We start from the raw sequence: 23,054 nt of genomic DNA on the forward strand, positions 1-23,054 counted from the left end.
GTAAGCGTGCTTGCTGATGCAGGCTGCAGAATAATTTCGATTTTTTTTTTTTTCTTCTAATAATTTCGATTTATGATCCGTATGTTGGAGCGTAACGTCAGTTCTAAGGTTTTGTGTGTACTATGGATAAGGGTCACTTATTTATTAAAGCAAGCAATGAAATATTAGAGAAGAAAAAAAAAAAGGACAACATTTTCGGAAATAAAAGTTGAGAGTTTGAGAGTTGTAAAAGGCCAAATCTTTCTTCTTCTTCGTCACTCTAATTGAGTTGACTAAAAGACAGTTCGAATTCCAGACAATGGATCTTGCGAAGTTTCTGTGTTGGGTAGTTTTGCTTCTGGGAATCTCATTCGTAGAATCAAGGTACATGGTCTACAATACTTCACATACCATGGTTCCTGGAAAGCTTAATGTCCATGTGGTTCCTCATTCCCACGATGATGTTGGTTGGCTCAAGACCGTTGACCAGTACTATGTTGGCTCTAACAACTCTATTCAGGTCTTGCCCTCTTTCTGCTTTTCTTGTAGCTGTTTATTGATTAGATTTTGTTGTACTTACTTTTGTTTTTGTTTCTTTTTTGCTCGTAGGTTGCTTGTGTTCAAAATGTGCTGGATTCAATTGTCCCTGCGCTGTTGGCTGATAAGAATCGCAAATTCATTTATGTTGAACAGGTACATTTGGTTTCTTTTTTCCTAATTGATTAGTGGAGGTGGTTGTTGTTTGCTTTTTGTTGACTAGGCCTGTAAATGAAGGTTTAATGAAGAGATTAGTTTAATAGTACTGTCGTTGTTAGTTAGGTGTGAACAATCTTTCGAGTTGAATGACGGTTACTTTTTGATGAATGCAGGCGTTTTTTCAGCGATGGTGGAATGAACAAAGTGAGACAATTAAGCGTATTGTGAAAGAACTTATACACTCAGGCCAACTGGAGCTCATGTATGGGTTTTGTCAGCTTTCTTTATCTGTATCAGATTTGTACTTGTGTCTTTCCATTGGGTAATACTTTCCTCTTCTGCAGAAATGGTGGTATGTGCATGCATGATGAAGCAGCACCACACTATATAGATATGATTGATCAGACAACCCTCGGGCATCGATTCATTATCAGAGAGTTCAATGTGACTCCAAGAATCGGTTGGCAGATTGATCCTTTTGGACATTCTGCAGTGCAGGCTTACTTGCTTGGCGCAGAAGTGAGTTCTTCTTTGGGTCTTCATTTAGTATTTCTTATGGAACTAGAGGTGTGAAGATATTGGTTTTACTGATTTACGCAGGTTGGGTTCGACTCAGTCTTTTTCGGTCGGATAGATTACCAAGATAGGGAGAAGCGTAAAAATGAGAAGAGTCTTGAAGTTATCTGGCGGGGCTCTAAGAGTCTCGGTTCTTCTTCACAGGTAAAACACAAAGCAAAAATTGATTTGGTAGTTTGTACTATGGATTTCATTGGATATTCTTTTTCTTTTTCTAACATTGATCTGACTTGATACAGATTTTTGCTGGTGCTTTTCCTAAGAACTACGAACCTCCACCTGGTGGTTTCTACTATGAAATCAACGATGATTCCCCCGTTGTCCAGGTATTTTTCTTGACAGTTGATTACACTTTCTGTTGTATTTATTCTATTCCTATGTAAGTTGTTCCTCTTAATCCGTGAAGGATGATCCTGACCTGTTTGATTACAATGTTCAAGAACGAGTGAATGCCTTTGTAGCTGCAGCTTTGGATCAGGTAGATTTGTAGAATGTTCCTTTTTTGGTAGAATTTTCTGTAACATTTTTGTGACATGTTCCTTGGTATCTGCAGGCCAACATTACTCGAACAAATCACATTATGTTTACCATGGGAACAGATTTCAGGTACCAATATGCCCACACCTGGTATCGACAAATGGACAAGCTTATTCATTATGTTAACCTCGTAAGTCATCGAAAGATTAGTCTAAATTATCTGTTCCTCTTGTTTCTGGATATATGTCTGTGTGGATTTCTAGTAAACTAGATGATTAGAACCACTAGATATCTCTAATTCGTGGACCCTGGATTATTTTAGGATGGGCGTGTCAATGCTTTCTACTCTACCCCTTCCACATATACAGATGCAAAACACGCGGCAAATGAGGCTTGGCCCCTGAAAACAGAGGACTATTTCCCGTGAGTTGGGTCTTAAATTTTTAAACTCCTTCATCCAGATTTTGCATACATATCTATATTAAACCAATCTTTACTGCAGTTATGCAGACCGTATAAATGCTTATTGGACTGGATATTTTACAAGTAGGCCAGCACTAAAGCGTTATGTCAGAGTGATGAGTGTCTACTACTTGGTATTTGTTCTTCCAAGTTTAAAATAATGCACTAGAAGTTGTGTTATTTAATCATGTATATAACTTGAGAGTTTAGGCGGCAAGGCAACTTGAGTTTTTCAAAGGGAGAAGTCAGAAGGGTCCGAATACAGATTCGTTAGCAGATGCGCTAGCAATTGCTCAACATCACGACGCTGTTTCTGGTACATCGAAACAGCATGTGGCTAATGATTATGCAAAAAGACTAGCAATAGGCTATGTGGAGGTAGAGTGCCAACTTCCCCTGTGAATTGTGGTTCTCTAGTGGCATGTTTGCTCTATTTGCACGTCAGTAAGATCTGTTGACCTTGCAGGCTGAAAGTGTGGTTGCTACTTCTCTTGCTCATCTGACTAAAGTAGATCCCACCCTGAAACCAACCTTCCAACAGGCAAATAATCTCCTAGCTTATATGTATTTCTTAGAAGAATTGAATCACTATTGGGAAGGCTTACATTACATCCTTTTGATAAAGTTTGGCCTTCCTTTTCAGTGTTTGTTACTAAACATAAGTTACTGTCCCTCAAGCGAAATCAACTTATCCGACGGGAAAAGTTTGGTAGGCAAAAATTATTATCCCTCTCGGTTTTCAGCTTATCTATAATATGCTTCCTTCCCGTAATTTACACTTCTCTTTCCTCTCTGTAGATCGTATTGGCTTATAACCCACTAGGATGGAAGCGAGTGGATATTGTCCGGCTTCCTGTGAGTCAATCAATTTCTTGTTTGTTAAAGCCGCTATTATGTATTAACAAATACGACGGATCTTTGATAGGTTGTGGGCGGAGAGATTGCGGTACATGACTCTGAGGGACACGAAGTTGAGTCTCAACTCGTTCCATTTACTGATGAATATGTGGCCTTAAGGAACTATCATGTAGAGGCATATTTAGGTCAAAGCCCTACACAGGTGCCAAAGTATTGGCTTGTGTTTTCAGTTACTGTGCCTCCTCTTGGCTTCACTACTTACACTATCTCCACTGCTAAGAAAACAGGTACAATACAGACATATCTATTTGGTCTAGTGGACAAGCTTTTAACCTTGATCGCTATCATTATATGTTTCCAAATTTAGATGGATATTCTAGCAAATCATATGTCTCCAGAATCCAAAAAGGCGAACAATCAATAATTGACTTTGGTCATGGGAATCTGAAGCTTAGTTTTTCCACTGATCAAGGGACAGCAATCAATTATGTTAACAGCAGAACCTCTGTATGTCATTATTTGCGAAACACTACCTGGCAGTGATCCTTAAAGATGCTGATGAATCTCCTGATTTTTTTTGGTAAAGATGACAGAACCAGTCAAACAGACGTTTAGCTACTACTCTGCATACAATGGATCAAATGACAAAGAACCTCTTATACCTCAGGTAAAAGGAGATCTTTTTTCTCTTTTACCTTTCAATGGCTAAGGTTCAGTACACTTACTCCAAGTTCCCCTGGTTTTCTTGTCTGGTTTGCAAACACTAGAACTCGGGTGCGTATGTTTTCCGTCCGAATGGCACATTCCCCATCAACCCGGAAGGACAGGTTTATACTCACTTCTGATATTCCAGATGAATCATAGAAAAGAAATTCGATGTTAACCACTGGCTCAAGTTTCAGGTTCCTTTGACTGTTATACGTGGGCCGCTGGTGGACGAAGTACATCAACAGATAAATCCATGGATATCTCAGGTACCTACGTTTTCAGTGTGTTCTCCTTGCTCACTAGATGTTTGCATCTACAGACTCTTGGAATCTACCTTAAGTTTAAACTGTTCTGTGGCTTCTTAAACTCTGTTTGAACCTGTAGAAATACAGACTGTAGATTCTTATACTGTCTGACCTTGTAATTCTCTGCAGATCACTAGAGTTTATAAGGGCACGGAGCATGTGGAAGTTGAATTTATTGTGAGGCTGATGCATAACTATTCCAATACCGCTTTTCATGTCGTACATTCCATTATAAAGGCCTGAGGATTATCTGGATATATAGGTTGGTAATATACCGATTGACGATGGAATTGGCAAAGAGGTCGTAACCCAGATCTCAAGTTCCCTGAAAAGCAATAAAACTTTCTACACGGATTCAAGTGGACGTGATTATATCAAAAGGGTATGATATCCATTTTATTTCATGTGCATGTGTTCCTAATTGTTCTTTTCTAGTTGTTGTTCAAGAATAAACTGAAAAACTTGTTTTGCAGATCCGTGATTATAGGTCAGACTGGAAACTAGAAGTCAACCAACCTGTTGCAGGAAATTATTACCCGGTATGTGAGTAACTGACATTGATCAAGTACGAAATTGGTTGGTAGTTTACAGTTCCCTGCAATATGATCGTGGATTGAGTTCGACCAAATCAGTTGGGTAATAATTCCATATGATATGTATCTTGCTCAGATAAATCATGGAATTTACTTGCAAGACAGTGAGAAGGAATTCTCAGTGATGGTGGACAGAGCTTTCGGAGGGTCGAGCATAGTGGACGGACAAGTTGAGCTTATGCTTCATAGGTATTGAGCATACTCAATATCACAATCTCCATTACTCGTCTCTCTCTGCGTCTAATCAAACAATCACCTTAATTACAGGAGACTGCTCCTCGATGACTCCAGAGGTGTAGCAGAAAATCTAAATGAGACAGTGTGTGTTCAAGACAAATGTACTGGACTAACTGTAAGCACAGATAAGATAAACTAGGTTCAAGGGAAAAATTATGCACTTCAAGCACATTCTGTTTCTTCTATTCTAAGGTACGGATTCTAACAATTATTACAGATCCAAGGAAAATATTACTATAGAATTGATCCATATGGAGAAGGTGCAAAATGGAGACGAACATTCGGACAAGAAATCTACTCGCCACTCCTCTTGGCCTTTGCTCAACAGGTGAAAACAAGAGTAAAATGGAAAAACAGGATGCTACTCTCTAACTGTCCCAGACTATTTATGCAACGGATTAAAATGTTTCAGGATGCTGGAAAGCCGATGAGTTTTGGTGCAGCATCATTCTTCGGGATTGATCCATCTTACAGTCTGCCTGGCAATGTGGCACTTCTGACTCTACAGGTGCCTCTGTTGCAGGCTTAAAACTTATAGATAGTTTGACTTAGTTGAATTGATAACTTGTTGTTCACCATTGGTTTGGTTGAGATGATTTTGATTTCAGGAACTGGATGATGGAAATGTGCTCTTGCGTCTAGCTCATCTTTATGAGGTAATAATAGTATCAAATTCTTTCTGTGTGTTTGGTAGTAGAATGAAACATTTGAGGTTGTGTAATTAGGTGGGAGAGGACAAGGAACTTTCAGGAGTAGCAAGGGTGGAACTGAGAAAGCTTTTTCCTGGAAAAAAGGTATAAACGTTTTTGGAAAGATATTGAATTTTGAGGTGGAAAATGATGAAAATACGTGTGTTGCAGATCGGGAAAGTGACGGAGATGAGCCTATCAGCAAATCAAGAAAGAAGCGCGATGGAGAAGAAGAGGTTGGTGTGGAAAGTAGAAGGTGAAGGATCCCATGGAGAGGAGAAGAAGGCAAAGAGAGGGAGAGAAATTGATCCAAGAAAGCTGGAGATGGAGCTTTACCCGATGGAGATTAGGACCGTGTTGATCCACTGGGAGCGTCCATCTGCTCATTCTCGCATAAACAGATTTGATGCCTAAATAAGGTAGAAGTAAGTTTAAAGGATAGAGTCTCTTATCTCCTTCCTCTTGTGTTTTCGTTCCAGACGTTGATTTAACTTAATAAAAGGTGAGTGAGTCTTGCATCCAGTTCACATAACTTACCATTATGCTATCAAAAAAAAAAAAAATTGAGTTTTTATTGATAAATGCTGGAACTGATTATAATTAACATTTACACATGGCATGGAGCCACGATCGTTTGTTCGAATTCGTAGAAATATGGGTCATCCAAGTTGTGGCATTTCAGACAAAAACAGTTGAAGAAGACATGAAAAAAATTGAGGAAATCAGGAAAAAGTGTTATAGCAAAAGAAAAAAGAAGAAAAGAAAGAAGCTATGTTCTTCGCCTGGCGGTGGCAGTGGAAGAGGAGGAGGTGTTGCCTTCAAAGAGCTGGTCGATGAGATCCTCGATATCTTCAGGCTGATACTTGACATACTTCTCGGTCTGGCGACCAGGATCCAAGTACTGTCCAAACCTGGCCATGAAGGCCCTGTAGGCAGGTATCATGACTGCAGTTATGGAGACCCTTAGTTCACTCTGCAGCTGCTCGTCGTTGACTACCCACGTGGTCTGTGTCTTGTGTATCTCGTCAAATGTTGCGTTGAAGCTCTTGAACCTCTCCTTGAGATTGGGCTTTACTATCTTGCCATTATGCATGAGTCCCTCGTGCCCTAAGAAACCCAGCAGCTTCCCCCACGTCTCCCTCTGGTAGTTTTTGTGATAGTTCCTAAGCTCTGACGACCTCCTCCTGCACCATGTGTCACCCATCACCTCGTGTATCTCTGCTGATCCTTTGATCTTCTGCACTATGTATCTCCCGTTGTTCATCATGAAGATGCAGCTCAGTGGTATGTCTTTGTACTGTTTTGACTTTGTCTCCAGGTTCCCGTCAAGTAGCTCCATTATCCTCATCAGCTGGCTTGCGAAGGCCGAGTTTCCGCTCTCCACAGGTTCCTCCTCCTCTCGCTCCAACTTCGAGTGACTCTTGAACACTTGTTCCAGCGTGTCTTTGTATTCGCACGAGTACTTGAGGTAGTTCATGGTGTACCTCGTCAACGGATGCACCGCCCCTCCTGGCACCGGGGTCTTGCTTGAATCTGATTTGATGGAGTGCTCCAGATCACAGAAAATGTGAATCGCAGTCTCTCCAAGTCGGGAACGAGCACTGGTCACCTCGTTCCTCAGCTCGCCCCGGAGCTCCTCCGGAAACAGCTCCTCCATGGCCGGAAAACTGTCCCGCAGAGTCTCATAGATGTCGAGGATCTTGAAGAGCTTTTCAGTGGAGCGCCTTGTCATGGCCACGGCCTCTGCGAAACCCAAGAACTGGATGGCCAGACCGTGTGTGACAATACAGAATAAGCTCCCCTCGTCCCCTGGGAATATCCTCTCTGCGAGTTTTAGCTCACCAGGGAAGAAGAGAGAAGAGCAGTCCTTGAAAGTCTTGTTCCAAATAGGGATCTCTCTCTCAAGCGTGTCCCAGCTCATCTTCTGCACCTCGTCGATGCTAACTTTCTCAAACTCACAATCTTGTTTTAAAGTGCGCATCAAGATATTCCTCCTCCCCACCAAATAAACCTCTCTACATTCCCATCCATACCCTCCTGCTTTCATCTTCTCCGCTATTTTCCTCAGCACCACAACCACATCCTCCGGGTAACCGGGATATTCGATCTCCTGATCACCGCATTCGGGAACGAGCATCTGGTCTTGATCTTGTGAGACCACCACATCATTCTGGTGGTCTTGCTGATCGGCAGTGCTCCTCCTCTGGCTGTTGCTGTCATCGGTGACAACCACAGACTCTTTGGTCACAGATTCTTCTAAAATGATGCGGAATTCATCTTCCAAGAAAGCCATTGCGCGCTGCTGGATGGATCCCGCATGGTTGATCAAGGACTCATGATGGTCCAAACAAGACTTGGTGTTGAGCAATAGCACCATAAGCTTTGAGACACGGTCCACTGCCTCTAAAAGCGAAGACACCTCTTCGGGATCTTGATACCACACCGTCTTAGGCTCACCAGAGTCATATTTGGAGAGTTTTTCCTCAAAAAGATCCAAGAATTTCCCAACAAACTGTGGGATCTGAAAATAACCATCCTCTCCTTTCTCCTCGGTGCAATCTTTGTGCTCCTCCATGTGAAGGGAAAGAGTCGGGAGAAACTGATCGAGTTCTTCAGACAATGACTCCAAGGTTTGACGAATCTCGGGTGCTTCTTCTCCTTGTGAAACCTTGTCGACATTGTCATCCCCTGGATCTTGATGATCTGTCTCCGCATTACCAACAACATCTACATTCTCTTTATTATTGCTACCATCCTGATGCACATCATCTGAGAGATGAGCATCAGAAACGACGTCGCCTTTCTTCTCATCTTCCTTGGATTTGTCATCATGATCAGGATCCTTGTCGTTGTTCTTCTCCATCGTTTCTTATTATTTACGTAAAAAGCTTTAAAAATGGCGAAGTGGAATTGAGATGCAGAGGAAGGAGAGATTCATGTGTTCTGTTTTCGTTTAGACTTTTAGGATTTGTGGTTAGAGAAGCGATTGAGAGAGATGGTCGCAATGGCTGAATCGAAGAAGTAGGGGAGCCTTGTTTTTTTGGTGGTTGACCGTTGACTTTTTCTTTCATCCAACACCAATACCGTGTAGTAGTAAATCTATTTTTAACCAACAAAAATTAAAACCTCGTAATTATTTTAAGTCTTTTTAATTTGTTTGTTTTGAAAAAAAAATTGACATTACACGAATATTATGAACAAATGATTTGAATATAAAGCGGGTAACGTGGGAGTATGGTGCGCACGCATATTCCTCACATAACGCTCTCTCTCTCTCTACGTGCATGCATAAACCATCCTACATTTCTTCATGTTTTGTTATTACAAACTTTTTCCCTGATTTTCAACCAATCATATATCTTAAATGAAAAAAAATAGTCATCCATATGTGTGGAGGGAGGCCAATAAAAAGTCATCTTAAAGTAGCTGGTTTTGTGGAGGGAGGCCAATAAAAAGCCCAAATAAAAGTTGGGCCCAATAACCTTCAATTTTATAGTTTCCATATTCAGGTCTGCCTTACTTTGCTACTAGTATAGGAGGGAACAAGTAGGCAGTGTTGTGTCTCCTCCCTTCACATGCACAAATAAATGCAATAAAGCCGTTTATAGAAAGATAAATGCTGTAATTGGTTTAGGCAGACGTGGGCTGGCTCGCAATTGTCAAAGGAGCTCCAACTTTTTACTGTGTTTGATTAATGGTAACCAATTGGATGAAGAAGATCAAAATATTAGGAAAAATAGAGAATGATGAAACGGTAATAAGTGAAAGGATCCAAAAGAGTGACCCTTTTGCAAATGGAGAAACCCCAAACTTGCACGTTTCTCTCTTCCTCTCATTTCTTTTTCTTTTTCTTAAGGAATAATATGACATTTTCTTCTCTAAATTGTTTTTTTTTTTTTACTTTATAAGTCAATGAACATCCATCCTCAAAAGCACCTTCCTTTTTTCCTATTCTTTCTCATCATCTTTCTTATTATGAACTAAAATAAATGTTCAGACAAAGGAGCCATTTCTACCATTTATAATTTTATATATTACACAACTATATATATATGTGTGTGTACCCGTGGGGATATAACATATATTAACCACCTCTACTACTGTCATTTAGCCTGCAAAGCCCACAAACAATAGACTACACAAGTCTTCCTTCTCTCTCTCTCTCTCTCTCTCTCTCTCTCTCTCTCTCTCTCTTCTTGCTCTTCCTCTCTTTAGATGGAATGATGTATCAATGCTTGTCAATGCTTGTAAAGGTTTGAAATTTGATAAATTTTTGAAGAAGCAATTTGAAAAAGAAAGGAAGAAAAAGAGAGGATATGGAGGTGGAGAAGAGGATAGTAGTGAATGGAGGCATGAGATTGCCAATAGGATACAGGTTTCACCCAACGGAGCAAGAGCTTATCCTTCATTACTTGCTCCCAAAGGCCTTTGCTTCTCCTTTGCCTTCCTCCATCATCCCTGTCTTTGACCTCTTCTTCTCTCATCCTCTTACTTTCCCAGGTCTCTTTCTCTCTCTCTGTTCCTTCTGTCAAAGCCTCTATATGTATATATATATATATATATATGTCTCCTCGTTTTCCTTAACTGTTTTTGTTCAAAAGGGTCTATTGAAGGTTGTAACTTTACAAATGTTTGATGTTTGGGTCTAGATCCGTGTGTTTATGATGCTAAAAATGAAGGTTTCTTGCTTTCAGGGGACCAAAAAGAGAAGCAGAGGTACTTCTTTTGCAAGAAGAGAGAAGTGTCAAGTAATGAGCATAGAATCAAGATTCCATCTGGTGATGGATATTGGAAACCTATTGGGAAAGAGAGACCAATCATTGCCTGTGGTAAAACATTTGGGATTAGAAGAACACTTGCTTTCTATGAAACAAACAAGTCTTCTTCTAATTGCAACAAAACCAAATGGAGCATGACAGAGTACTGCCTTGCGGGATTTGCATCGGCTAAGGTACACAAATTAATCACTTTAAAACTATTATAAGAAAGACATTAGAATGTGTGATAATAATAATGAATTAAACAGGTGTTTGGAGAATGGGCAGTGTACAATGTTTATGAGAGGAAAGGATCGAAAGGAAGAAAACAGAGGAAATCAAGAGAGGGAGATGATGAAGAATTGAGTTGCGTCCACCATTTTACGGTTGGGTCCAATCATGAAACCGGTCCGCCACCGCCTTCTCCTCCTACCTCAGCTGATGAGTAATTTATATCTCATAGGAAACGTTGGGATTGTGACAAGCTCCTAAACCCTAACCTACTACTAGTCTACTTACGTTTCTGTCAAGCTATTTCAAATTTTTCCACGTCTTGATTTATTTGTTAGAGAAATAAGTAACATGGGGCTAGGGGAGCTCATTTTGATCTGAAATTGTTGTATTGTATAAGTTGAGATTTGCACTTTCGTTGAGCAAAACCAGATATATGTCAAACTTGTTGATTATTTTTACTTGAAAGTATATATTTTAATTAACATTATCATACAAGTAAAGTGATATAGCTGAGGAATACGAAGTAAAGTTGAATTAAAAGGAGGTATCTTTCTTTCTCATGGATGAGAACTTGATTCCTTTTCTTTTCATACCTCATAAGAATCCATAGCATCTATGTATAAGAAATAATTATAGAAACGATTTATATAGACTTGTTATATTATTATATCAGTAAGTATGGAAAATTAATTCACTAATATGGGATGGAGATGCATTTTGTATTTAAGGTATATCAAATTAATAAAGTTTTATAAATTTGTGTGTTAGAAAGAGCAAGGAGACAAAAGAAAGAGTTGAAATTGAAATTAAAATAAATGGGAAAAACGAAGAAGCCATCGCATGGGGTGTCGAGAAGCTGAAGTTCTTCGTGTCGAACCATATTATTTAATCAAAACATATAGATACATTTATGGTCATTGACACGTATTTTAACATTTAAAATTTATCAGAAGCCAACATCTTTTGTTAAATATGATAATATGTGTGAGTTGTAGAAAGAAACATCGTAGATCTATATAACGAAAGTTGTACATATGTTTGCATGAATTAGTAGAGTTATACATATATATACCCGAAACTTTTCCAACTATATACAAAAACATATATCGACAAAACCATACAATATAATGGTTTTGTGTTAAAATGTCGTTGTGTCACGAATTCGATATAATATATTCGTTGAAAAAGAAAATAATGTATCATGTGGGCCAAAACAAAAGGTTCAATATAATGTAACAAAAGAGAAAATATTGACAGAGTGTGGACATAACATGGGTATATATATGTGAACATTGTAATGATTGAATATACAAAGCTTATGTTAGTTTTATTGTATACATCTTATCAATTGTAAAATAAATAATAGACAAAAATGGTGGAGAAGGTCAAAGACAAGTCACATGTGCATTGTGCACCATCTTCCAATGTAAAATCCAGAAAAAGACAACATCGATTAAGGCAATCTAAGTTTCTCCTCTTTCCCACACAAATACACATATTACCATAAACATGTCCTTCTTTGCTTTTAATCGAAGCATCCTTGGTTTTCAAATGTAATCAAAGAAAATTGTGTAACAAAGTTAGCTGCATTTAATAAAAACAAATAAGTAATGAAATGATGAAGAGACACTAAGTGAAAAGTGAATGTGAACATATAGGTGTAATTGTGTGTGAGAAGAGGTAACTTGGTGCCAATGGGCTTTTGGAAAATGCTTAGCAGAGAAAGCAAATCTACTTTTTTGAGCCACAAAAGGTAAAATTAAATGTGGGGTTGCTTCAATTTCAAGCAAACGTTTCTTATTTTGACTAACACGACTTAGTTACCTCAAAAACATTATATTATGTTTTTTGTTAATCAGATTTGAATCTAAATTATATACAAAATATATTCATGCTCAATAAGTAGTAAAAATGTAGATTCGATTGATCGTGTAAGTTACTATTTATCGTTGTTGTAATCTATATATACATTTTTGGAGACATTTATGAAATAAATAATGGAGTTCCAACTTATTTGTGATCAAATGTCATTGACATTAATTATTTAGATTTTCAAAATTAAATCAAAAATATTAATATAAAAATTCGTTTCCAAAATTTTTAACCTAATACTAGATTTTAACCCGCGGTACACCGCGGGGCTATATTTTCTTAAAAAAATCAAAATGTAATTTGTTTGATAGATTATTTTGATTGTTAATTTTAGGATTTCACCCGTGGTATACTATCTTTTATAAATATCAACCCAAACCCGTCCCATCATATTACCCGTCCCGTGAAATTAAACATCATTTAGTTATTTTTCTTTTTAATAATACTTTTATTTAAAAGCTATATAATTCAAGTCAATTTAAAAATTTCTTTTAAATGGTTCCCATAAGATATATATACATATATATTAAATTTGTATAGAGTTGAAATAATATTAATATTACAAACTTTTTATATAATTTAAATATTATAAATATTTTTAAAAATATGCAATATATATTTTTTGCTATTGAATAAGAGGATATTATGTGTAAGAAATGTAGAAAATAAGAGTTTAATATTTTTATTATGGAGTCGCAAGAAAAATCTTTTATTTCTATACATGTTATTCGTTTATTAATAATAAAAGAAAACAAATCCTTTAAATTAGATATTAACTAAAATAAACGCACCATAATTACTTATTAAGTAACAACCAATAAATTTCACCAAAAAATAGGTAACAACCAATAAATTCTAAACGCAGTAATTAAAGAATGAGATATTAAAAAAAAATATCAAATAAGATATAAGAATCTTAAAATAATTGAACATCTAAATAATTTAATTGTTAGTGTCGATTTTAATGCCTTCATTAATGTGGATTTTTTTTTTTTACAGAGAAATATTTCCTAAAGATTATCACATTAATGACTCAGAAAATTAAGGAAGATATGAATTTATGATTCTCGAAATCGTATTGGTAATATCTTTAATTAATATTTTTCAAATTTAAATAATTAATGCCAATGGCATTCATCCGTAAATAAGGTCCAACTCCAGGATTTATTTGCTAAAAGTCATCCAAAAATGTATATATAGATATTAAGCATAACTAATCCTTGCCACAGTTACATCCATATTCAATTCGATTTCTTTAAAATATCTCAACAATCCCTAAATTTAATCGTGGTCATTCAAATCTTAATCTGGTTTTTAATCTTCAATCTTGACCGTCGGTCATACGCAATTAATTCAAAAATCATTATATAGAATTAATTATTATTAACTAAAATTTAGAAATATATAAAATCAATCTTTTAAATTGACTCGAATTATATGTCTATTAAATAAAATATTATTAAAAATAACAAAATGATGTTTAGTTTCACGGGACGGGGTTATATAGTGGGACGAGTTTGGATCGATATTAGTATTACGGATGAAATCTTAAAATTAACAATCAAAATACAATTATACAATTTTTTTTTTTTGAATTTACAATTATACAATTTTAAACACTTAACAAAATAAAAATATTAAAAATATAATTTAAAATTTAATATTTTAGTTAAAAAATCGATCTGCGGTATACCGCGGAGTAAAATCTAGTATACATTAATTCAAATCCATTTGTATCCTAACTAAACGTGAGTTGTTTAAAAAAAATATGTAGATATATTTAAGATGCCGGTCTACCCAATTGATTAACACATTTTACTATAGAACTCTTTTTTTTTTTTTCCACATTGCTATAGAACTCTATGTGAGCCTCTAACATAGAGGTTTCAAAAGCCTCTAGTTGATAGACAAATACTTAAAGTTAACGGGCCTTTGTATATATTCCTGCATATGGGCCGTAAAAGGTGAAACAGAAGAAATAAGTATGTGTAAAATAAAAGAGAAAATCCATGAAGTAATGAGAAAGGCGATAAATAATGATGAGTAGCAAAGAAGAGAGAGTGATAGATAGGTAAGTAGTGAGAGAATGGAAAAAAACGAAAGAAGGCAAGAGAAACATAGAAACCTTCCTTGTTTGGCAATTCCATCTTGGAACTTGATTCACTGTCTCTGTTGTCTTCTTTGTGCATATATCACAACAACAACAACAACAACAACAAATAAGGTACCATCAAATCAAAAACGCTTAAACTTGATAAAAAAAAAAGTGATGTGTTACTTACGATTTTTCAAAATGCTAATGAGTTTGGAAGTGTGAGAGAGTGTTCGTTCACTCACTTGTACTGCATACAACTGTCTAGTCAGCACGTGTCGTTCTCTCTCTCCAACACCATAAAGCAACCAATCCCTCTCTTTTTTTTTTTTAATGTTATTTTTGAAAAGCAAATAAATGAAAGAGAGAGAGTACTGTGATCGTCCCATCAACAACAACAAACTCTGTTTCTCTTTCCACTCCATTCTCTGTTTTTCTCAACGACGAAAGATTTCGATCTTTATAATTAACCTCTTTTTACTCTTTAATTACTCTCGAATAAATACTTTCTTCTCTGACATTTAATTAGTCTTCTTTATTCCAATGACTGACTAAACGATTTTATTAGTCTTCTCTAACACGTTTTTTTTTTTTTGTTACAAAAATACATGATTTTATTTCAATACATATATTTGTTGTTGTTACTAAGGAAAGAACTAATTTAATTTGCATCCGAATTTGTGATAAATTCTTTAGTATAGAAAACGACCCTCGTGTTCGTGTAGCAGCATGCAAATAACGATGGAGCAAAAAGGATTAATTGGGATCTGTGAAATCCGTTAGAGAGAAAAGAAGCTGAGGGCATAAAAGTAATTTACAAACCAAATATTCTCTGCAACAAACGATGCAAACAAACAAAAAGCAACCACAGCTTAAACCCTTCCCATAAAACCCACACATCCTTCACTCTTCTCTCTCTCTCTCTCTCTCGCTTTTTTACTTTTACTCTCATCTTCTCTATCATCTCTCTCCTCTCTTCTCTGTAGCTTAAAAAGCTCTCAAAAATGGCGGAACCACCACCGTCTTACCATCATTTCGTGAGTCCTGCAAAACCTCGATCATCGAGCAAACGTCACTCTTTCTCCTCTTCTTCACATCCGACTTCCCACCGTCTCTTCCCGTGTCAGTACTGTCCCCGCAAGTTCTACACATCTCAAGCTCTCGGCGGTCACCAAAACGCTCACAAACGCGAACGCGCCGCTGCTCGTCGTAACCTCGGCGTCCTTGCTAACTCTCCACCCATCCTCGACGACAACACGTTTCTTCGTCCTTACCCTTGCTTTTACCAAAACCCATTTCAAGGATCTACTTCTGGAAGCGAACCGGTTCAGGAGCAGACGACGATGATGACGATGGGTGGGTACGATCCGTTTAATCCGTTTCCGTATGTGTACCCGTTTGGACTATCCGGTAACAACGACGGCAACGGCGTCATGGAAGAAGACGAGCCTCTCGATCTCGACCTTTCTCTCCGTTTATAAGTTATCTCTGCTTTTTTTTTCTCTCTGTTTTGTTTTTTTTGTTCAGATGACTCTAGCTTTTAAGTACAACTTCGGAGCTATGTAGTAGAGTTCATGTCCTGCTTTTGATAACTAGCTGCTACCTTTTTTGGATATTACTTATGACGACGATGATCGTTTCGGTTTTAAGTTTCTGATGATGATACTTTTCTCTTTGATGGATTAACGATCGTCACCGTTGATTTCGCTTGTTTTAGGCTAGCTAATTAGAAATGCGACAGGTGATGAGTGATAATCAGAATCTTTTTGCGTTTCTTCATCGCTGTCTTACCCAATTACTACACAATTAACGTTGATTGGTTTCTTAATTGGGAGATAAAAAAATACGATTATGTCTTTATCGGAGATCATTACCACTACCGCCGTCGAAATCCCTAGCCGCCTCTACAAAGTTGGTACGTGTGGAATCCAACATCTCATCATCACCCACACATGACGTTATGGTTATTTTGCTTTTTTTTTTTTCCAAATTAAGACTAGTAAAGTGCGTGCCGTTTCTATGCGCTTCACACAACAACCACTTCGTCCTTGTACGTGTGGAATCCAACATCTCAATCATCATCACCCACACGTGACTAACTCACGTGACGTTGCGGTTATAATGCTATTTCCAATTTAAATGCGTGCCGTTTTTTAGCGCCTCACATAACAACCATTTCTTCTCCAACATAGCTAAACGCCTTCTTTATCAGCATCTTTTATTTCTTTTTCCTTCCAAATTTCTTATCAAAGAAAATAAGTAGTCACTCACACTATACTCAAGTAGAAGTATCAGATTTTGTCTGAGAAGAATACAAAATATTACATTACAATTATAAGTGGTAAAATACTCAAAGAATATGTGTAGAGAGTTGCTTCTTGCTCAACGATCAAGGTCACTATCATCATGATTCTCAGAGGAGTACTAGTCAAGATGTTCTCTAAGCAAATGAGTCTGATTTCATGCGGGAGAGACATCCTCCATTTCAGGCAGTTCAAAATCGTCTGGTCTCAATGACAACTGAAAGTCTGGAAGCTCTGGCAAACACTGCATTGCCCTGTGGTTTTATCATATCATCAGCAATCTTGTTTGATTCTAATTAGTTTAAACAGACGCTACAAAGACAACACTCTTAACGACTTACTTCTCTTCTTCTTCAAGCAAGTATCCATACGTCTGAGACTTTCTAAAAGCAACTTCTGGAATCTTCTGGCTCAAATGCTTCATAACACCCCACATAGGAGGAGCCCTGATAAAAACAAAAATTCTTAATCAATCACAGTTCACATGTTTGGATATTACACAACAACACAAACCTTGTGACAGGAGGAGCTAAGCAGAAGCTAAGACAGGCCTTCTTGCTTTCTCCTAGGATCTCTGCAGCTGCAAGGAAACAACACACCGCGCTCACGTGACAAGCCGGCTCACTTCCCTTGTCTGTTACCAGTCCATGGTAGTAGTATGCTGCAGCCTGTAAAGAAAAAACAGAACATAACAGAGAGATTGAACATAGATGCGATCACTTTCAATAATAGCTTTCATATGTATACATTATACATACATACCTTTGCTTCCAGAAACTTCCAGTAGATAAACCGGAGAAGCTTCTTGGCGCATCCATGGCTAACTGCTTCACAACTAGACAAGCAGTGATATGCCTGAAATGATAATGGGATCAATTTACAAAAAAAGAGCAAAAAACCCATGATTGTCCCAAAACCATGCCCCAATTATAAGAAGGTGAAGATTATTAAACTATAAGGACCTGAGTGAAGTAGATGACTTGCTCACATGCAATTCTCCTCTTCACAGATAATGTTGCTTTCTGGCTATCAACTGCCAATCCAAGTTGAATCTCAGTTCCCTTCAGTGAGGTTCAACCAAACTTACAGATTAAAAACCATACAAGATTCAAGTTTAGGAGTCACAGTTTCAAAGTATGTGTGTGTGTGTGTGTAACCTGGCCAAGTGCTTGGATAGAGAGAGTTTGTAATACACTTTCCTGCATATCATCTGGCAGTTTATTCCTGCAGACAGATAGCAAATTTGCAGATATGTAAGTTTAATGTGATTCTGGATTTTCTGTATTTGTTCTTCATACTTTATATCAGGAGGAAGTTGAGTCAGAATCTCTCGGTCGCAGAACTCCAAGTATCCTGACGCCTTGAGCAGCAAGTCAACCGCATCTCTCCTGCAATCTGATTAAAAGTGACAGGTTAATCAGGTTTTTGTAAACACAACAAAAATAAAAGTATTAAAGTAAAAGATGCCAGACCAGTCGAGACCACACGGACGCCATTGCCAGAACCAGAAGCATAGCAATTCTTTGGAATCATGAGAGAGTTAGCTTCAGTCAATGCCAAAGCAGCCATCATGTGGATCACTATCAACATCTCCATCCAAAGGTTTGTGCAACATATCTCTTCCTGTATACACACCTTCACATAGTTAAGAACAAACATAACCTTAGAGTCTGCTTAATTTAGGCGAAAACCGAACTTACTCGTGGACCATCTCCAAGGGTCCTCCATTTGAACTCCACGCAGCCCTCCGTTCCATCATTCTCTGTAGTGTTAAAAATATTCTGATATCACCATTTGATTATACTAACAAGACACTAATTGTTAAGTCAATCAAAATTTGCAAACCCGAACTGTTCTTGATAAGACCGGTTAGAAGACACAAGTACTCCTCCAAAGCTGTACGCAACTCAGAGATGGCAGAACCCCCTGCATTTGAAAAGATGGAAACCTTTTGTCTTAAGACGCAAGAAAAAGGGAAGAAGATGGTCTCTAATCTCTCTATACCTGTGTCCTCAGCTACCAACTCAATCTGATTCCTTAGACATGACAACCGATCAATGGTTGTCTTGGGAGCAACGCCTTTGAGTTGGCGCTGAAGATCAGACTGAACAGGAACACGGAACTGCAGAACAAAAACTACAGATTCTTGAATGATCCTCTTCTTGTTCTTCCTTCCCACAACAGCATTAGTAGATGTAGCACACCCCATGCTCTCTCTCTCTCTCTCTCTCTCTCTCTCTCTCTCTCTCTCTCTCTCTCTCTGCTATGCTTTTTCTTGCTCACAGAAGCATCCTAAACAATATATATTGACAAATATATGTCAAAATAAGGAGGTTTTGGAACAACCTGAATCGGATAGATCCGGATTAATTTTGGAAGCTTTAAGTAAAATATAAAAAGAACAATCTGGAAGATAGAATCTCAGAGAGCTAACCAGAAGAGATAAGTAAGCATGTGATGATGGGAAGAGAAGATTCACTCAGGTTTCAGAGTTCGATGCAATCCCTCCACATGCTCGATCTCTATTTCAACGAGCAAAATAGATATACGTGATTTAATTAACCAACAAAGGAAAATCACATGCCTTTCGGTTTAATCCAAGTTTTAATTATGTTTCTTACGGGTACCTGTGAATTCATATTCCCCCACTTGCCTAATTTTTATTGGCTCTCGGCCGGTTTTAGTTTTAGTACTTCCTTCCTCGTTGACTTCTTTCCTTAACTTTCCCGCCACCTTGATTAATTGAATCAAATCAACTTTTTTAGTTTTTACCCTCTTTTCTTACTCCATCCCAATACATTATTAGAAATGAAAATGAGATTATGGTAACAAAACCTCCATTAATTTGGGTCAATATGTCTTTTGACTGAAATGAATCGTTGGCTACTATAACCATTTTCTCAAGAGACTTTATTATTAAACGAGACAATTAATAGAAAATGTTATCTATGATTATATAAGTACAAGGGAGTATATGGATCCAATCTAAATGTGGTGTGAGAGAAGAAACATGTAAGATTGTGGCAGGTGACAGGCTGTTTGTTACAAGTTGATTTATCTTCATTGTTCTACTAACACACTTGGCAAAGTTTATTAATAGAATGGGCCTTTGTAAGTAGGCCCATTAGTAGGTAAAAAACAATTGGGCCCATCATTGACTTTTTGTTTGCTGGGTGGTAGTGGTGTGGTGGTGATTAATATCGTCGTCGGAGGTATCTTGAGCGGAAGAAAACATTCGTAGATCTGTTTCCGCATCTGCTTAACAACTTCAGCGTCGGAGATCACAAACCATGGCCATCGCTTTATCTAAGCTTCTGATCTCCGCCATGGCGGTATTCATGCTTGTTTCTGCTTCGTTTGCGACCTCGGAAGTTCCGTTCATGGTGGTTCACAAGAAAGCCACTCTCAACAGGCTCAAATCTGGCGCCGAACGCGTCTCCGTTTCCTACGACATCTATAACCAAGGATCCTCGTTAGTTTTCTATCTCACATCTAGTTTTTTTTCCCAATCCGTTTGATTTCTCCGATTTCATTTCCGATCCGTGTTAGTTTTTGATTTGCATGGAGAGATTGGTCAATGTAGATTTGGAGATTATGCTTGAGATATCTTTAGATCTAACGTATGTATATCAGTTGCTAGTAAACGAAACGCCATTTGATCTGATCTCATTGTTCCTCAGAATTTTGGATTTGGTTTGTGAATTTCGTATCTGCCTGCTACGATTACTATGAGATTTTTCATGAATGTTGGCTAATTGTGTCAGATATTTTTGGTGTTTGATCTCAGGACGGCGTATGATGTGACTCTGACAGATAATAGCTGGGATAAAGCTACTTTTGAGGTTGTTAATGGAAACACTTCGAAATCATGGGAAAGACTTGATGCGTGAGTTTCTTCCTTGAATTATAAATGTTTTAGAGGCTGCTTTAGCTTTTCCTTCCGTCACTATCTGATATTTGGTGTGTAGAGGAGGTATCTTGTCTCATTCTTTCGAACTGGAGGCCAAGGTTAAAGGAGTCTTCTACGGTGCTCCTGCTGTCGTTACTTTCCGTATCCCTACAAAGCCAGCTCTTCAGGTTTGCCATTCATAAGCGCGCCCTTCATTCTTTTTCTTTGAATTGGTAGAAGCAACTAAGCTTTATGAGTGTATAAACCTCTCTAATTAATCTTTCTTATCAGAAGTACTTTCTCTTGTTGTGGCCATTGGTTTTCTAAAAATCTGCTTATGTGATGCAATCGTGTATTATGGTTTTCTTGTTTGTAGGAAGCGTACTCAACTCCACTACTACCTCTAGACATCCTCGCAGACAAACCTCCAACGAAAATTTTGGACGTGGTAAATTTGACCTTCTAAGGACTGTTCTTTCAATCATCTACTCGGAGTTTTTTTTTCTTTTCTCATTATTGACTTTCATTGCTATCTTGTGTTGTGTCTTGGATGTTGCTCTTGATGCTGCAAAAATAATCTCAGGCCAAGGTAACTCGATGTGTAATTCTCACTTCCCAGTGAAATCATCAAATATATATATATATCAGTTCTCATATTACCGTGTTTCAATTGTTGCAGAGGTTGCTGGCGAAATATGGATCACTCGTCTCCGTGATCTCCATGGTGGTTTTGTTCATATACTTGGTGGCAACACCTAAGTCCAACGTATCAAAGGCAAGCAGCAAGAAGAAGCGTTAAGTTAGTGATATGAAGGTGAGAAAGGTTGGTACGGTGCTGTTTTGTGTTTGACACTTAAACAAAGTTTCAAAACTTGTAAGAATTAGAGAACACAATTTAATTTTGGTGTTGCAGAGGACATAGTTCAAAGAGTTATTTTGGTTTTGCTTAATCTCTTTGTCAGAGCATAGTCATGGAGTTCTCTTTTATCTGGGTTCTGCCCCTTTTTTTTTTTTTTTTTTTTTTTATGGTTTTGTCAGCATTTGCTTTTACCCATTTTGGTTATCTTTGCTGTGTGACTTGTGTTTGTTTCTGTCTAGTTTCATTGCCTGTTTGCTTTGCAGTCTCTGAATCTCACATTTTTTGTTGTAGAATCTAGTCTGGTTATTGGTTAGGTATTGTGGCTTATAAGTTTTTGTTTGTTTTGGTAATTGTGATGTTTTCTTTAGTTGAAGTTGGAAAAGGAGGTTTTAGTAGAGTTGTTGGGGGTGTATGTTTGCTATGTTGATGCCATTGTGATTGCATAAATTGTTATATGTTTTATCATCCGTGATTCCCTGAAAACTTTCAGATTTGTGATTCCCTTAAAAACTTAGCATGTCTTGATCCCTTTATCGTATGATGGTATTTTTTAGTATAAGCGAGCAAAAGACTCAGTTTGTTATATGCTGCAAAAAAAAAGCCTAGGTTTGTTATTACTTATTAGGGATGTGTTTGGTCAGGTGTTCAAGTGAATTTTGAGTTTGTTACGAACAACATATAGAAGAAGGTAATAATTAGACTTCTTCAAAGCCTTCATATGGAACATTTCTTAGAAACCTTTTAATTTGTTTTTTTTTTTTTTTTTTTTTTTTTTTTTTTTTCAGAAACCTGTATAAATTCAAAAAATGAGGAATAATTTTATAAATAAGTCGATACTTTTAAGATGATTTTAACAAAATTTATAGATATCATATTAGGCATTTGAAATCTGGCTATCTATCTATCTCTTTTGCTTTTTGAAAAATTGAAAATAATATTCTACACTCTACTAGTCAGATAAGTTGATTTTTCTGGGTTGGAATAATGCAGCTTTTGCCATGTTTATCAAGAGTTCAAGACGCGTTACACAACTATCAGAGTAGAGTTAAAAACAATAATCAATCAAGCAAACACAGCGTTAACACTAGGTTTATAAACTGGTTTGAGGACAAATGGTTTGTTGTTGGAGCCATCCAATTACAATGGTACATCTGTTAATTGTGTACAACAGTTTAAATACCTTAGTTGAGGAATGAAGCCCGTCTAGCTCGCCCAGGACCGGCCCAAACTATTTGAGTGCCTAAAGCAAAAAAAAATTTGGCCCATTAACAAAAGCTGTTATAAAAAAAAAAAATACAAGTTTTAACATGTGTGGGATTCGAAACCGTGACCTGTACAACAAAAGACTTCAATCTAACCACTAGACCACAGTAACATTTTAAAAATTGATGCCCCTAAAACTACTTATAATTATTTGATGCCTAAAGCCCTTGCTTCATGGGCTTTACCCATGGGCCGGCCCTGAGCT

At 37.4% G+C, this 23,054-nt stretch overlaps 6 protein-coding genes across 7 annotated transcripts; 4 read left to right on the top strand and 2 right to left on the bottom strand.

Moving 5' to 3' along the window:
- The first annotated feature begins 108 nt into the window (after positions 1-108).
- Positions 109-6,102, top strand: LOC9309711 (probable alpha-mannosidase At5g13980). The gene is made up of 29 exons (XM_021020158.1): positions 109-499; positions 589-672; positions 849-937; positions 1,020-1,194; positions 1,276-1,395; positions 1,491-1,577; positions 1,658-1,729; positions 1,805-1,918; positions 2,051-2,151; positions 2,231-2,324; positions 2,401-2,568; positions 2,657-2,731; positions 2,834-2,899; positions 2,989-3,045; positions 3,116-3,335; positions 3,416-3,555; positions 3,635-3,715; positions 3,816-3,875; positions 3,951-4,022; positions 4,191-4,238; positions 4,324-4,443; positions 4,535-4,600; positions 4,731-4,843; positions 4,922-5,006; positions 5,109-5,219; positions 5,304-5,399; positions 5,500-5,547; positions 5,617-5,685; positions 5,752-6,102. Exons 1-29 carry the CDS (start codon positions 299-301, stop codon positions 5,992-5,994), a joined length of 3,075 nt encoding a protein of 1,024 aa, XP_020875817.1. The 5' UTR covers positions 109-298; the 3' UTR covers positions 5,995-6,102.
- A 58-nt stretch (positions 6,103-6,160) lies between these two features.
- Positions 6,161-8,712, bottom strand: LOC9307664 (exocyst complex component EXO70B1). The gene has a single exon (XM_002873597.2). The coding sequence runs from the start codon at positions 8,441-8,443 to the stop codon at positions 6,350-6,352; it is 2,094 nt and encodes a 697-aa protein (XP_002873643.1). The 5' UTR covers positions 8,444-8,712; the 3' UTR covers positions 6,161-6,349.
- Positions 8,713-9,553: 841 nt separating this feature from the next.
- LOC9309712 (NAC domain-containing protein 41) lies at positions 9,554-11,053 on the top strand. The gene is made up of 3 exons (XM_002871549.2): positions 9,554-10,080; positions 10,275-10,531; positions 10,607-11,053. The coding sequence occupies exons 1-3, from the start codon at positions 9,897-9,899 to the stop codon at positions 10,784-10,786; spliced, it is 621 nt and encodes a 206-aa protein (XP_002871595.1). The 5' UTR covers positions 9,554-9,896; the 3' UTR covers positions 10,787-11,053.
- Positions 11,054-14,902: 3,849 nt separating this feature from the next.
- Positions 14,903-16,190, top strand: LOC9307665 (zinc finger protein KNUCKLES). The gene has a single exon (XM_021022252.1). It carries the CDS (start codon positions 15,540-15,542, stop codon positions 16,014-16,016), a length of 477 nt encoding a protein of 158 aa, XP_020877911.1. The 5' UTR covers positions 14,903-15,539; the 3' UTR covers positions 16,017-16,190.
- Positions 16,191-16,724: 534 nt separating this feature from the next.
- LOC9307666 lies at positions 16,725-19,952 on the bottom strand. Of its 2 annotated transcripts, none has more exons than XM_021022249.1 (12): positions 19,273-19,952; positions 18,843-19,130; positions 18,684-18,764; positions 18,539-18,600; positions 18,311-18,461; positions 18,137-18,233; positions 17,996-18,062; positions 17,801-17,899; positions 17,601-17,693; positions 17,352-17,506; positions 17,180-17,284; positions 16,725-17,092 (listed from the first exon to the last, which is right to left on the bottom strand). In XM_021022249.1, exons 2-12 carry the CDS (start codon positions 19,045-19,047, stop codon positions 16,996-16,998), a joined length of 1,212 nt encoding a protein of 403 aa, XP_020877908.1. In that variant the 5' UTR covers positions 19,048-19,130; positions 19,273-19,952; the 3' UTR covers positions 16,725-16,995. The 2 variants fall into 2 exon arrangements, with proteins under 2 accessions (XP_020877908.1, XP_020877909.1); XM_021022250.1 differs by having other exon boundaries at positions 18,690-18,764; positions 18,843-19,048; positions 19,085-19,952.
- Positions 19,953-20,023: 71 nt separating this feature from the next.
- On the top strand, positions 20,024-21,693 carry LOC9309713 (translocon-associated protein subunit beta). The gene is made up of 6 exons (XM_002871551.2): positions 20,024-20,310; positions 20,626-20,724; positions 20,807-20,915; positions 21,104-21,175; positions 21,311-21,316; positions 21,407-21,693. The coding sequence occupies exons 1-6, from the start codon at positions 20,129-20,131 to the stop codon at positions 21,524-21,526; spliced, it is 588 nt and encodes a 195-aa protein (XP_002871597.1). The 5' UTR covers positions 20,024-20,128; the 3' UTR covers positions 21,527-21,693.
- The last annotated feature ends 1,361 nt before the right edge of the window (positions 21,694-23,054 follow it).

The sequence above is a fragment of the Arabidopsis lyrata genome, assembly GCF_000004255.2.
Source record: "Arabidopsis lyrata subsp. lyrata unplaced genomic scaffold ARALYscaffold_6, whole genome shotgun sequence".
Taxonomy (NCBI): Eukaryota; Viridiplantae; Streptophyta; class Magnoliopsida; order Brassicales; family Brassicaceae; genus Arabidopsis; species Arabidopsis lyrata.